The sequence below is a fragment of the Oratosquilla oratoria genome, unplaced genomic scaffold, assembly GCF_046742065.1.
Source record: "Oratosquilla oratoria isolate Oo_2021 unplaced genomic scaffold, ASM4674206v1 SCAFFOLD72, whole genome shotgun sequence".
Classification (NCBI taxonomy): Eukaryota; Metazoa; Arthropoda; class Malacostraca; order Stomatopoda; family Squillidae; genus Oratosquilla; species Oratosquilla oratoria.
This window is the reverse complement of record NW_027467736.1, coordinates 120,933-133,427: the sequence shown is the minus strand read 5'-3', so window position 1 is coordinate 133,427 and position 12,495 is coordinate 120,933. Positions and strand designations below refer to the sequence as shown.

General features: G+C 40.0%; 3 protein-coding genes across 3 annotated transcripts; all 3 read right to left on the bottom strand.

Annotated features, from left to right (window-relative positions):
• Positions 1-676: 676 nt before the first annotated feature.
• Positions 677-1,197, bottom strand: LOC143023945 (cuticle protein AM1159-like). Its single transcript, XM_076182618.1, has 2 exons — positions 977-1,197; positions 677-851 (listed from the first exon to the last, which is right to left on the bottom strand). Exons 1-2 carry the CDS (start codon positions 1,192-1,194, stop codon positions 677-679), a joined length of 393 nt encoding a protein of 130 aa, XP_076038733.1. The 5' UTR covers positions 1,195-1,197.
• A 6,119-nt stretch (positions 1,198-7,316) lies between these two features.
• Positions 7,317-8,013, bottom strand: LOC143023944 (cuticle protein AM1159-like). The gene is made up of 3 exons (XM_076182617.1): positions 7,930-8,013; positions 7,615-7,817; positions 7,317-7,491 (listed from the first exon to the last, which is right to left on the bottom strand). The coding sequence occupies exons 1-3, from the start codon at positions 8,011-8,013 to the stop codon at positions 7,317-7,319; spliced, it is 462 nt and encodes a 153-aa protein (XP_076038732.1).
• A 2,904-nt stretch (positions 8,014-10,917) lies between these two features.
• Positions 10,918-11,550, bottom strand: LOC143023943 (cuticle protein AM1159-like). The gene is made up of 3 exons (XM_076182616.1): positions 11,542-11,550; positions 11,224-11,426; positions 10,918-11,092 (listed from the first exon to the last, which is right to left on the bottom strand). Exons 1-3 carry the CDS (start codon positions 11,548-11,550, stop codon positions 10,918-10,920), a joined length of 387 nt encoding a protein of 128 aa, XP_076038731.1.
• Positions 11,551-12,495: the final 945 nt, after the last annotated feature.

Here is a 12,495-nt window from a genome sequence, read left to right as displayed (position 1 = left end):
GTAGGAATACTAAATTTATTTTGGAAACAGGGTGCAAACGAACACTGTATAGATTCTAGAAAACATTTAAGCAAAAAATGCCGATTCGACTACATATGTAGCAAAGTTAAAGATCGTGAAAGAAGTTCGACAAGACGGTACATTTTCATCTAAATCATTTACGGTTTACCTAGAAGAGATTTTCAAAATGTTGAGTTGGGATGAGGAACATTTGAAGATTAATACAAATGTTTTGATCACCTAACATTTGCATTATTCTTATTTCATAAAGAGCAGAAGACTTGCAAAATATACTGAGTGATATGAATAAGAAGTCTAAAAGTAGGTAAGTTTAAAACTAAAAAAAAAAAAAAAAAAATCAACACGAAAGCTCAATTCTTTATCAAATTTCTCAGAAGAGAGGTTGTCATCTGGTAGAATGGTAGAAGTTACCATTCTTTGACTATCTTCAAGAAGCTTTGAGATAACTATACCATTAAGTGGAAAAATGTACTTAGCTAATTAGTCTTTGGGATATAAAGTAATTTTCATCCTCTTCCTGCCATTGAAAGTAAATAAAGGCCTGGATAAATATATGTGCTTTATTTTGAATTTAAATCTGTACATATTATGTGGTAGAAGAAATCCACCCTCCCTCCCCCATTGCAAGAGTAGTAGTCTTGGGCAGGCGTTTATTTCATTTCTTCTCGAATGTGATTCCGGCAGCTCTCTGCTCCTCGGCGATGCGGAGAAGCTCGGCCACATGAGCGGGAGCTGGTGGTGCCACGGGCAGAAAGTCACTCTGGGGCTGGAAACCGAACTCGTTGGCGATGTAGCGAACTTCGATCAAGTTACCATTAGGGTCGACGAATCTGAAAGGTCAGGTACTTTATAAAAGGAGCTCCAGTGGGGACGCCAATGATGTAGTAAACGAATAAATAAAAATACAGCAGCGCCATGAGGGTTAATGACAACCTCACGCATTTCCAGAACTTACTGGTAAGATCCCTCCATGTTGACCTGTCCGTTCTCACCAACAGTTCCAATGGCCGTCTCGGCATGGCCGTTGTTGAGCTCGAACTGGACGTTGAAGGACCCATCCTCCTCCTGCACTCGTTCATCTCGTACCCATTCGACGACCTCTTCCAACTGGGGGCGAGCCTCGAGGGCTACGGCGGCCAAGCAAACGAGAAGAATGACCTGCGCACACAACATGCAATCATTACTGCGGACATACGTAATCATATACAGGTATTTTTGTTTTACTTGAAAGTCGAATCGGGTCATTGGTACACTTGATTATTTAGCTTTTGTCTGGTGTTCAAATTAAAATCACTATCTTTCGTTAGAGAATGCTGGATGTATGCATGAATGCGTCACAATGAATTCGAAGTCTGCACTTAGCACTTACGGTTTTCATTGTGGTATCAGTATGGGTGTGTGCTGATATGTTGCGTTCTGTGGGGAAGATTCAGTCTTTTATACTCACTCATCAAGGTCATGAAGAGTCGACTGACTTCGGGCAAGGAGCCAAACAAGATATGGGATGAAGAGGAATGGACGTGGGGAGAAAAACCTGTCGGCTCTAGGGGAGGTGAGAGGAAAGAAAAACTGAAGTGTGATGGGGGTTCTGGTATATCATGGATGAAGGAGGGTAATTATAGTTATAGTTTAAAGTTGGTTGAAAAAGTATTAGGCTTCTTGTTATGTTAATTCCACTGGACTAAGCGAAAGAAGGATTCAGAGGGGAAATTGAAAATGTCTTGAATTTAATATGGTGCATAATACGACCACCTATATCTATTGATGTAACGGGTTCCATATTGTCTGGAAGCCAGCTGTGCTTGAAAAATTACGAAAAACTGGGTTCTTTTGTCTGATTCCTTTAGAGCTTTCCTGAAATTAGATCAACTAAATATTATTTAAGTTACAGGCACGAATTTAGATTATTTGGATTTCATTGTCTTTGGAGAAAAGTTATTACATTTTGGCTCCAAATGAGGAAATCTTGATGATGAAATAAAATGAAGTAGATCTTTTCCTTCGGCCCTACTATATATATATATATATATATATATATATATATATATATATATATATATATGTATGTATATATGTATATACATATATATACATATACATTCTGACAGGGTGACGTAAGTTGAGTAGGAAACACAGGAGTCTTAGTCTGAGTCTATTCTTTCTAGTTTCGCAGGTATGCTTTTTCATTCCTTTGAAAAAGCATACCTGCGAAATTCAATATACTGATATGTTTTCAAGAAAATCATCTAATTTTCTGACGATCACTTGAGAGTCATTCTGCATGATGACCGTAAGAGAACGGTATCCATATTACGAGGATGCTGGAAAAAGTAAAGTTGGGTGTTGTGAATCTGTAGTAAAGTAACTTAGACTTGGAAGGAGTGTAGTGAATCTGATCAGAGGAATAATTTCTGGAGTGATCTCACCCTATTTTCATACCATTGTAAAATTATCTTAACCTAGGTTAAAATTTTACAAACCGCGACAACCACGTGGCGTGGAGCACATGTTGTCTTGTTCACACGACTAGACCTGGCGCGCATATGACAATGCGACCCTGCTTGATCCGACCAAATCTAATCCAGTGCAATTATTTAATTACTCACCACGGGTGAGTACACACGTGGTATATATCGGCTCCTGGCCGCATGTACAATCGTCCACTCTTACCTTACAATAAAGGAGATGAACTCCCCAAAACCTCATTCTTTTCTCACAGTAGTATCATTACAAAAACATTCTATTTTACGGGAGTAGTTTGGACCAGCTGCACCGTATTCTTCACACTTCACAGCACTATCTGTCTCAAAATACAGACCTAACAACCTTCGCAGTATTCCCACGTATCAGCAAAAGATCTCAAAACAACTCACAATGCAATTAATCTAACACCTTTTTGAGGCCAATATAAGATGCAAGCAACCTATATTACAGCTCAAATAGGTTTTCCACGAAAATATAAAACGATAGAACCCGGTTAGTCGTTGACCTAATGGGCGCATAACCAGAATACGCAGTTCTGAAATTTTAGCAGATGGGAGAGAATCCGTGCCAGCAATAGATGGGATAGTACTCTCCCAGTACACTAACTAGTGCAGAGCCACGATAATTGTTACAGTCCTGCTAGACCTCTTTACTCTTAGAGAAAACAAAACCCAGGCCCTTTATCCAGTCAGTGAGAATGCCAAATGGCGGACAATGCCTGATCTAATCCTCTGATCATGGCCTTACCTCCGGTTTTCAGCAATCCCGCTTAGACTTTGCAAGTGCAAGTCGCCTTTTCACCATCCAACTCACAATCTCAGATCTCACTCAGAGAGGACGGAGTTTCATCCATTGATGGATTGGAGGATGAGCCATGAACAGCTACTCAATAAGAAAGGCAATAGGGATTCAAAAAACGAAAGTAAGCCGCAGTTTCTTTCTATGGAGTACCATTTATTCAGACAAGTCCAAAGCTTTTTGCATTCATTTAAAGACATCCTATTGTATAATTTCAATATTGCAAATTAAAGTCTGTTGTAAATGTTTAATACTTTGCTCGTGTATTATTTTAGTATTTGCCTTAGGCAGGTTGCACACCGACGAAACCAGTTGTATGAAACCGATCGCACGCATTTCGCTATTGTCACTATTATTACTTTTTCACTTTCTAGTATATAGGTTTCCTTCTTAGTGTCACATTCAGTGCGAAATTGTCTCCAAGGATAGAAGCAATGCGACTGGTTACAGCGTCGTAAGCAACTCGTTCCATAAAACTGGTTGAGTCGTTGTGTGAGAAAATTACTGTATATCTGCTGCAAAAGTGTAAAACACATCTCGATTACTACTTTTGTTGCATATTGCGTCCTAAGCAATTATTCTAGCTGCATCCAATTATTTTATTCAGCTGAGGACAGCCCCATCCTCATCGAAAAGATTAACATCCTTTCCTGTATGATAATCGAGAGTTTATTTGAAGACACATTTCCTGAACTGAGAGTACAATCATTCGAAGGATAAAATCCTTACCTGGATTTGATAATCAAGAATAGAATTTTTACCAGTTTAGTGTGTCGTATATTTTTCAATAGATTTAATTTCATATATCTTGTGCGGAAAAAGTTTGACGTGAATGCTAAGAATAGAGGATGCGTTGTCACTCCGTGAATTGAAATATTGCTGAGTACTCTTCTCGGCAACAGTTATCCTTGTTACAGTGATTTATAGCATGCCTCAAGCTTTCTTTACGGCTGCGAGTAGAAACATTTCATCTTCATGCATACCATTCCTGAATCAGAAGGGAATGGGTAGCGAATTGTAAATCATGACGAGTATTGAATTTTTTCCTTGGCCAATAAATCATTAATCACACCCGGTTTTCAAACAATCTGGATACCGCTATATCAATACACTTCACTTAGTGAAGTTTACTATATATGAAATGTGAAATACATTTTCTTTTGTCTCGCATTTATGCTATCCTGTAAATCCGTTCATATTATACAAACTGTCGAATACTTTTTCACTTTACACTTATTTGTCATTTGCTCTTTACCATTGCCTTTATTTAACTTTCAAGTTTTTTTTTCGTCCATGTGTACCCGAGCCAATGAGCTTTGCTCTCGCACGTCGCCTGCACAGTGCTTCTCCCCTTATCTTGCTCGACTCCGCCCCCAGGGACAGAGGTCTTCATGGCCTTGGCGACTGAGTATAAAAGGGTGCGTCTACCCATAGGAGTCAACAAACCAGTACACTCACTGTGCTCCCATCATGAAGTCAGTAAGTACTACCTGCAGACTCTCTTCGTGTTTATTGGAACGCCTTCAATCATAAGTTGAACATCTTCTATCAAAGAAGAGTGAACTAACTTTCGAACTGTGTGAACAGGTCCTTTTCCTCGTCTGCTTGGCCGCCGTGGCCCTCGCCCGACCCCAACTGGAGGAGGAGGTTGTCGAGTGGGTGCGAGATGAACGAGTGCAGGAGGAGGACGGGTCCTTCAACGTCCAGTTCGAGCTCACCAACGGCCATGCCGAGACGGCCATTGGAACTGTTGGCGAGAACGGACAGGTCAACATGGAGGGATCTTACCAGTAAGTTCTGGAATCGCGTGAGATTGTCTGGTTAGACCTTATAGCGCTGAGGAATTTTAATTTACTAACTTCATCACTGGCGTCCCCATTGGAGCTCTTTGTGTAAAGTACCTAACCTTTCAGATTCGTCGACCCTAATGGTAACTTGATCGAAGTTCGCTACATCGCCAACGAGTTCGGATTCCAGCCCCAGAGTGACTTTCTGCCCGTGGCACCACCAGCTCCCGCTCATGTGGCCGAGCTTCTCCGCATCGCCGAGGAGCAGAGAGCTGCAGGAATCACATTCGAGAAGAAATGAAATGAACGCCTGCCCAAGACTACTACTCTTGCAGTGGTGGAGGGAAGGCGGATTTCTTCTACCGAATAATGTGGACAAATGTAAAAAAGAAAAGAAAAGAAAAACAATAGATAAAATAAATGCACAAATAAATAAATTAATGAATAAAGCAAATATGAAAAATATAAATTACTTTCATTGCAAAAGGGGGAGAAAAGTAACCTTATATATTCAGACGTAATAATCACACATTTTTCTTTTTATCATATGGTATCTGAAGAAGGGAGTCAAGGAACAAAAGGACATAGGAGTTGAAGCCGGCAAAAAATCCTCTTTCTGTATAATTTTCCTTTGGAACTGCCCTGTGTCTTGTCATTGTAATAGTTAAAATACAGATGATATTACTTCCAGACATTTACGTATTTCCTTTGTGTGTGTGCGTGTACACACACGTACAAAGAATTGTAGGTTGCACTACTAAATTCAGCTTCAGAGCCAAGAGAAATAAACAAGTTTCGAAGAAAAAGTAAACCAAGCGAAGGTGAAATTTTGAAAAACAAATTTGAGTCTCCATAAAACAGCGAGGACACCATCAAGGGCAACAATTAAGATTCAGTTAAAATGATAAGGAAACTTACGCAGAGTAGCAGGTTCAAAGGTATTAGAGAAATCAAATTCTCCAAACTTAGAAATGACCTAATAAAAAGAAAGACTATGAAGATTAAAAGGAAATATGAAATGGAATAGAATTGAACAAGCTTATCAATAATAGGCAGAGATCTGAGAAAAGAAAGAGAAGTTTGAGTTGAATACAGAAAACTGTTCGGGAAGGTAAAAATGTAAAAGTATTAAACGGACCGAGAACAGATTAGCTTTTGGGAGGCAGCAAATGATATCTTTGAAAGACAGAAATGAAGAAACCATTAAATGCAGAGACAGAATGGTAAAAGGAATCTATGAAATTTACTTAGCTCTATACCCGTAGAAATACCGTAGTTGAGTCAGTAACTTCATCTGCAGACATTAGTAGTGTCCCAGAAATTACATAGAAGTAGCGTTTGCTCTAAAAACTATAAAACGAGGAAAAACACCTGTGAAAGAAGGCATAACGATATATCTACTGAAAGGCGCATGGTAAGAATTTAATTGTAAATTAGCTCAGTTACCCAGTGTTTACGCCAAGAAAGCATTCCTGAATCATGGGGCAATGCTATCATGATGGTACTTTACAAGAAATAAGACCAGAAAGACTCAAATTATTTACCAAGATACAAATATACTGAATAATTTTAGATGGAAACCAGCCAAGAGAACAGGCAGGCTTTAGAAACAAATATTTGACTCTAGTCCATTTACAGACGATGAATCAACTAATCGAGAAAACGACAGAATAGAATATACCTCTTTCTTTAGCTTTTGTAGATTTCCAGAAGGCTTTTGACTAGGTAGAACAAATAGGAATACTAAATTTGCTACCGAAGCAGGGTGTGAACTAATACATTGTAAGGATTCTAGAAAACATTTAAGGGAAAGACACCAATTTGAATAGACAAGGAAAGAGAAACAATAGGGATCATGAAAGGAATTCGGCAAGGCGGTACAGTTTCACTCAAACTATTTACAGCTTGCCTAGAAGAGATTTTCGAAATGTTGAGTTGGAACAGTAATGTTTGAAGATCAACACGAAAAATCAATGAAAAAAATCAGAAAGGATGTCATCCAACTTCCACTCTTGTGTCCTGTGATTCTTCGACTATGTTTAGTCAATCTTGACTAATCAAAATTTGGACTGTAAGGCAATTCTCATCATCATCCTACGACTGAAAGTGAATAAAGGCCTGGATAGATATATGTGCTTTATTTTAGTTTTACATCTGTACACATTATGGGAAAGAAAAAATCTGCCTTCCCTCCATTTCTGCAAGAGTCTTGGGCAGGCGTTCATTTCATTTCTTCTCGAATGTGATTCCTGCTGCTCTCTGCTCCTCGGCGATGCGGAGAAGCTCGGCCACATGAGCGGGAGCTGGTGGAGCCACGGGCAGAAAGTCACTCTGGGGCTGGAATCCGAACTCGTTAGCGATGTAGCGAACTTCGATCAAGTTACCATTAGGGTCGACGAATCTGAAAGGTTAGGTACTTTACACAAAGAGCTCCAATGGGGACGCCAGTGATGAAGTTAGTAAATTAAAATTCCTCAGCGCTATAAGGTCTAACCAGACAATCTCACGCGATTCCAGAACTTACTGGTAAGATCCCTCCATGTTGACCTGTCCGTTCTCGCCAACAGTTCCAATGGCCGTCTCGGCATGGCCGTTGTTGAGCTCGAACTGGACGTTGAAGGACCCGTCTTCCTCCTGCACTCGTTCATCTCGCACCCACTCGACAACCTCCTCCTCCAGTTGGGGTCGGGCGAGGGCCACGGCGGCCAAGCAGACGAGGAAAAGGACCTGTTCACACAGTTCGAAAGTTAGTTCACTCTTCTTTGATAGAAGATGTTCAACTTATGATTGAAGGCGTTCCAATAAACACGAAGAGAGTCTGCAGGTAGTACTTACTGACTTCATGATGGGAGCACAGTGAGTGTACTGGTTTGTTGACTCCTATGGGTAGACGCACCCTTTTATACTCAGTCGCCAAGGCCATGAAGACCTCTGTTCCTGGGGGCGGAGTCGAGCAAGATAAGGGGAGAAGCACTGTGCAGGCGACGTGCGAGAGCAAAGCTCATTGGCTCGGGTACACATGGACGAAAAAAAAAAACAACAACTTGAAAATTAAATCAAGGCAATGGTAAAGATCAAATAATAAATAAGAGTAGAATGAAAAAGCATTAGACAGTTATGGTAATCTTAACCAATAATTTACAGGATAACATAAATGTGAGAGAAAAGGACATTTATTTCACATTTTATATGTAGTAAACTTTACTCAGTGAAGTGTCTTTATTGGTATAGTAGTATTCAGATTGTTTGAAAATCGGGTGTGATTAATGATTTATTGGCCAAGGAAAAAATCACTACTCGTCATGTTTTACAATTCGTTATCCATTGTTTTTGCCTTCTGATTCCGGACGGGAATACATGAAGATGAAATGTGTCTCTACTCGCAGCCTTAAAGAAAGCGTGATATATGCTGTAAATTACTGTAACAAGGATAACTGTTGCCGATGAGAGTATTCAGCATCCTCTATTCTTAGCAGTTATGTCATACTTTTTCCGCACAAGATATAGAAAATTAAATCTATTGAAAAATATGCGACACACAAAACTGGTAAATTTTTCACGCGTCATTATCAAAACGAGGTAAAGATTTTATGTTTCAAATTATTATACTCTCAGTTCAGGAAATGTATCTTCAAACAAACTTTGATCATCATACAGGAAAGGATTTTAATATTTTCGCTGAGGATGGGGTTACCCTCAGCTAAATAAAATAATTGGATGCAGCTGGAATAATTACTTATGACGTAATATGCAACAAAAGTAGCAATCGAGTTAGGCTCGATGTATGTTTCACACTTTTGCAGCAGAAGGAATTTTCTCAATTGAACGCAATGGCCTCATGGCAGCTAAGACTGCTCGCACACCGACTCAACCAGTTGTATGAAACTAGTTGCTTACGACGCTGCAACCAGTTGCAGTGCTTCTATTCTTGAAGACAATTTCGCGTTGAATGTGACAATAAGAAGGAGACCCATACACTAGGAAGTGAAAAAAGTAATTATAATAGTAAAATACGTGCGATCGGTTTCATAAGATTGGTTACGTCGGTGTGCAACCTGTCTAAGACAAATAATAGAATAACACGATCACAGTATTAAACATTTACAACAGACTTTAATCTGTATTGCTTTGGAACCATTACAATGTGATATATTTACATGAATACCAAAAGCTTTGGACTTGTCTGGATAACTTGTTCTCAGAAAGAATGTGGCTAATGTCTTTTTTTTATTGAGTAGATGTTCATGGCTGATCTTCCAGCTCATCAGTGAATGAAATTCCGTACTCCTTGAGTGAGGTCTGAGATTGTGAGTTGGATGGTGAAAAGGTGACTGGCACTTGCAAAGTCTAAGCGGGGTTGCTAAAAACTGGAGGTAAAGGCATGATCAGAGGATTAGATCAGGCGTTGTTTTATTTTCTTGAAGAGTAAAGAGGTCTAGCAGGACTGTAACAATTATCATGGGTTTGCATTAGTTAGTGTACTGGGAGAGTACTTGCCCATCTGTTGCTGGCACGGATTCTCTTCCATCTGCTAAAATTTCAGAACTACGTAATCTGGGTTTACACCCGATAGGTCAAAGACTGACCAGATTCCATCGAGGCTTCCCCCTAGTTGGAGGAGGTCATCGAGTGGGTGCGAGATGAACGAGTGCAGGAGGAGGACGGGTCCTTCAACGTCCAGTTCGAGCTCACTAACGAGCATGCCGAGACAGCCATCGGAACTGTTGGCGAGAACGGGCAGCTCAATATTGAGGGATCTTATCATTAAGTTCTGGAAACGCGTGAGGTTGTCTGGGTAACGGTCATGGTGCTACGGTATTTTCATTTATTCCTTTACTACATCACTTGCGTCCCCATTGGAGCTCCTTTTGTAAAGTATCTAAGCTTTCAGATTCTTCGATCCTGATGGTAACTTGATCGAAGTTCACTACATCGCTAACGAGATCGGTTTCCAGCCCCAGAGTGACTTTCTGCCCGTGGCACCACCAGCTCCCGCTCATGTGGCCGAGCCTCTCCGCATCGCCGAGGAGCAGAGAGCTGCCGGAATTACATTTGAGAAGAAATGGAATAAAAGCCTGCCCAAGACTCTTGCAGAATTGGAGGGAAGGCGAATTTCTTCTTCCCCATAATGTGTACAGATGTAAAACTAAAATAAAGCACATATATCTATCCAGGCCTTTATTTACTTACAGTGGTAGGAGGATGATAAGAATTGCCTTATAGTCCAAACTTTAATTAACCAAGTCCATTTTCCACTTATGGTATAGGTATCTCGAGATTGACTGAAGGTCCTCGCTGCTTCATGGAGCCTCCAATTTATTTTCAACATTTTATCTTCGCTTGTTTTATTTTTTCATCGAAACTTGTTTATTTCTCTTGGCTCTGAAACTGAATTCAGTAGTGCAACCTACAAGTCTATGTGTGTGTATGTGTGTGTGTGTGTAATATCATCTGTATTTCAACTATTGCGATGATAAGACTTAAGGCAGTTCCAAAGGAAAATAATATTTTTTTTTTTTGCCGGCTTCAACTTTGAAGTCCTTTTGTACCTCGACTCCCTTCTTCAGATACCATATGAAAAAGAAAAATGTGCGGTTGGTAAAAGTCTGAATATATGAGGTTCCTTTTCTCTTCCTTTTGCAATAAAAGTAAAAACGTTTTCCATATTTGCTTTATTCATTAACTTATCTATTTGTACATTTACTTTATATATTGTTTTTCTTTTCTTCTCTTTATTACATTTGTCCACATTATTCGATAGAAGAAATCCACCTTTCCTCCACCATTGCAAGAGTAGCTGTCTTGGGCAGGCGTTCATTTAATTTAATCATTTCTTCTCGAATGTGATTCCGGCAGCTCTCTGCTCCTCGGCGATGCGGAGAAGCTCGGCCACATGAGCGGGAGCTGGTGGAGCCACGGGCAGAAAGTCACTCTGGGGCTGGAAACCGAACTCATTGGCGATGTAGCGAACTTCAATCAGGTTACCATTAGGGTCGACGAATCTGAAAGGTTTGGTATTTTACATAAGGAGCTCCAGTGGAGACATCAATGACAAAGTTAGTGAAGGAGTAAATGATTATTCCGCAACGCTATGAGGGCTAACCAGACAACCCCACGCGTCTCTAGAACTTACTGGTAAGATCCCTCCATGTTGACCTGTCCGTTCTCGCCAACAGTTCCAATGGCCGTCTCGGCATGGCCGTTGTTGAGCTCGAACTGGATGTTGAAGGACCCGTCTTCCTCCTGCACTCGTTCATCTCGCACCCACTCAACAACCTCCTCCTCCAGTTGGGGTCGGGCGAGGGCCACGGCGGCCAAGCAGACGAGAAGAAGGATCTGTTGGTATGCCACACGGTTCAAATATTAGGTCACTCTTCTATGATAGAAGATATCGAGTTTATGCATGAAGACTTTGCAAAGAACTCGAAGAGAGTCTGCAGGTAGTACTTACTGACTTCATGATGGGAGCACAGTGAGTGTACTGGTTTGTTGCATTCTATGGGTAGACGCAACCTTTTATACTCGGTGGCCAAGGTCAATCAGGTTTCTGTCCCCGGGGGCGGAGTCGAGCAAGATAAGAGGAGAAACACTATGCAGACGAGGTGCGAGAGGAAAGCTCGTTGGGTCGGGTGCACATGGAAGAAGAAAGCTTCAAAGCTTAATGAAGGCAGAGGTACAAAACTAATAATGTATAAAGCTAGAATGAAAAACCAGTCGACAGTCTGGCTAATCTGTGCCATTTTTTTTTTGCGAGATGGCATGAATACGAGAAAGAGAATATGTATTATATATTTCATAAGGTGCAAGATAGCCCCACCGTGGTGTCTTAATTGTCACAGTGGCTTCCATATTGTCTGAAAATCGATATGTTTACAAAGATCTCCCCTTGGCTTAGACTAAGTGACCAATCAGGGAAGACAAGACAGTGTTTGAAACTACTTACACTTCACCTTTTTTGATAATCAAGATTCCAGAAAGGAATTTATGAAGATGAAGTGCACATTGCGGGCTGGCGTAAAGAAATCGTAATATGTGAGACTACTCAACAACATTTCAAATGACAAAAAAAAAAAAAGAAAAAAAAAAGGAAATGTATCAAGTCTTAAGACTGAGGGACAAAACGTCCTCCACTCTTTACATTCACGTGAAACTTATTCTGCTGAAATTATTGTAGACAACATAGAGACGCACAATAAAATCGAATAGAGATATTCCCACTCGCGCTTGTCGAGTGGGATTATTATTATTTGTCTGTTTATTATTATTTACTTGATTTTCATTTATTATTAATCTGTCAATTCATTATTATTTACTATTTACCTGTTTGTTTATTATTTAACTATACCTATGCATTTATTTATTATGATTTATATTATTATAATCTTTATCTTTTTTATTTATTTAC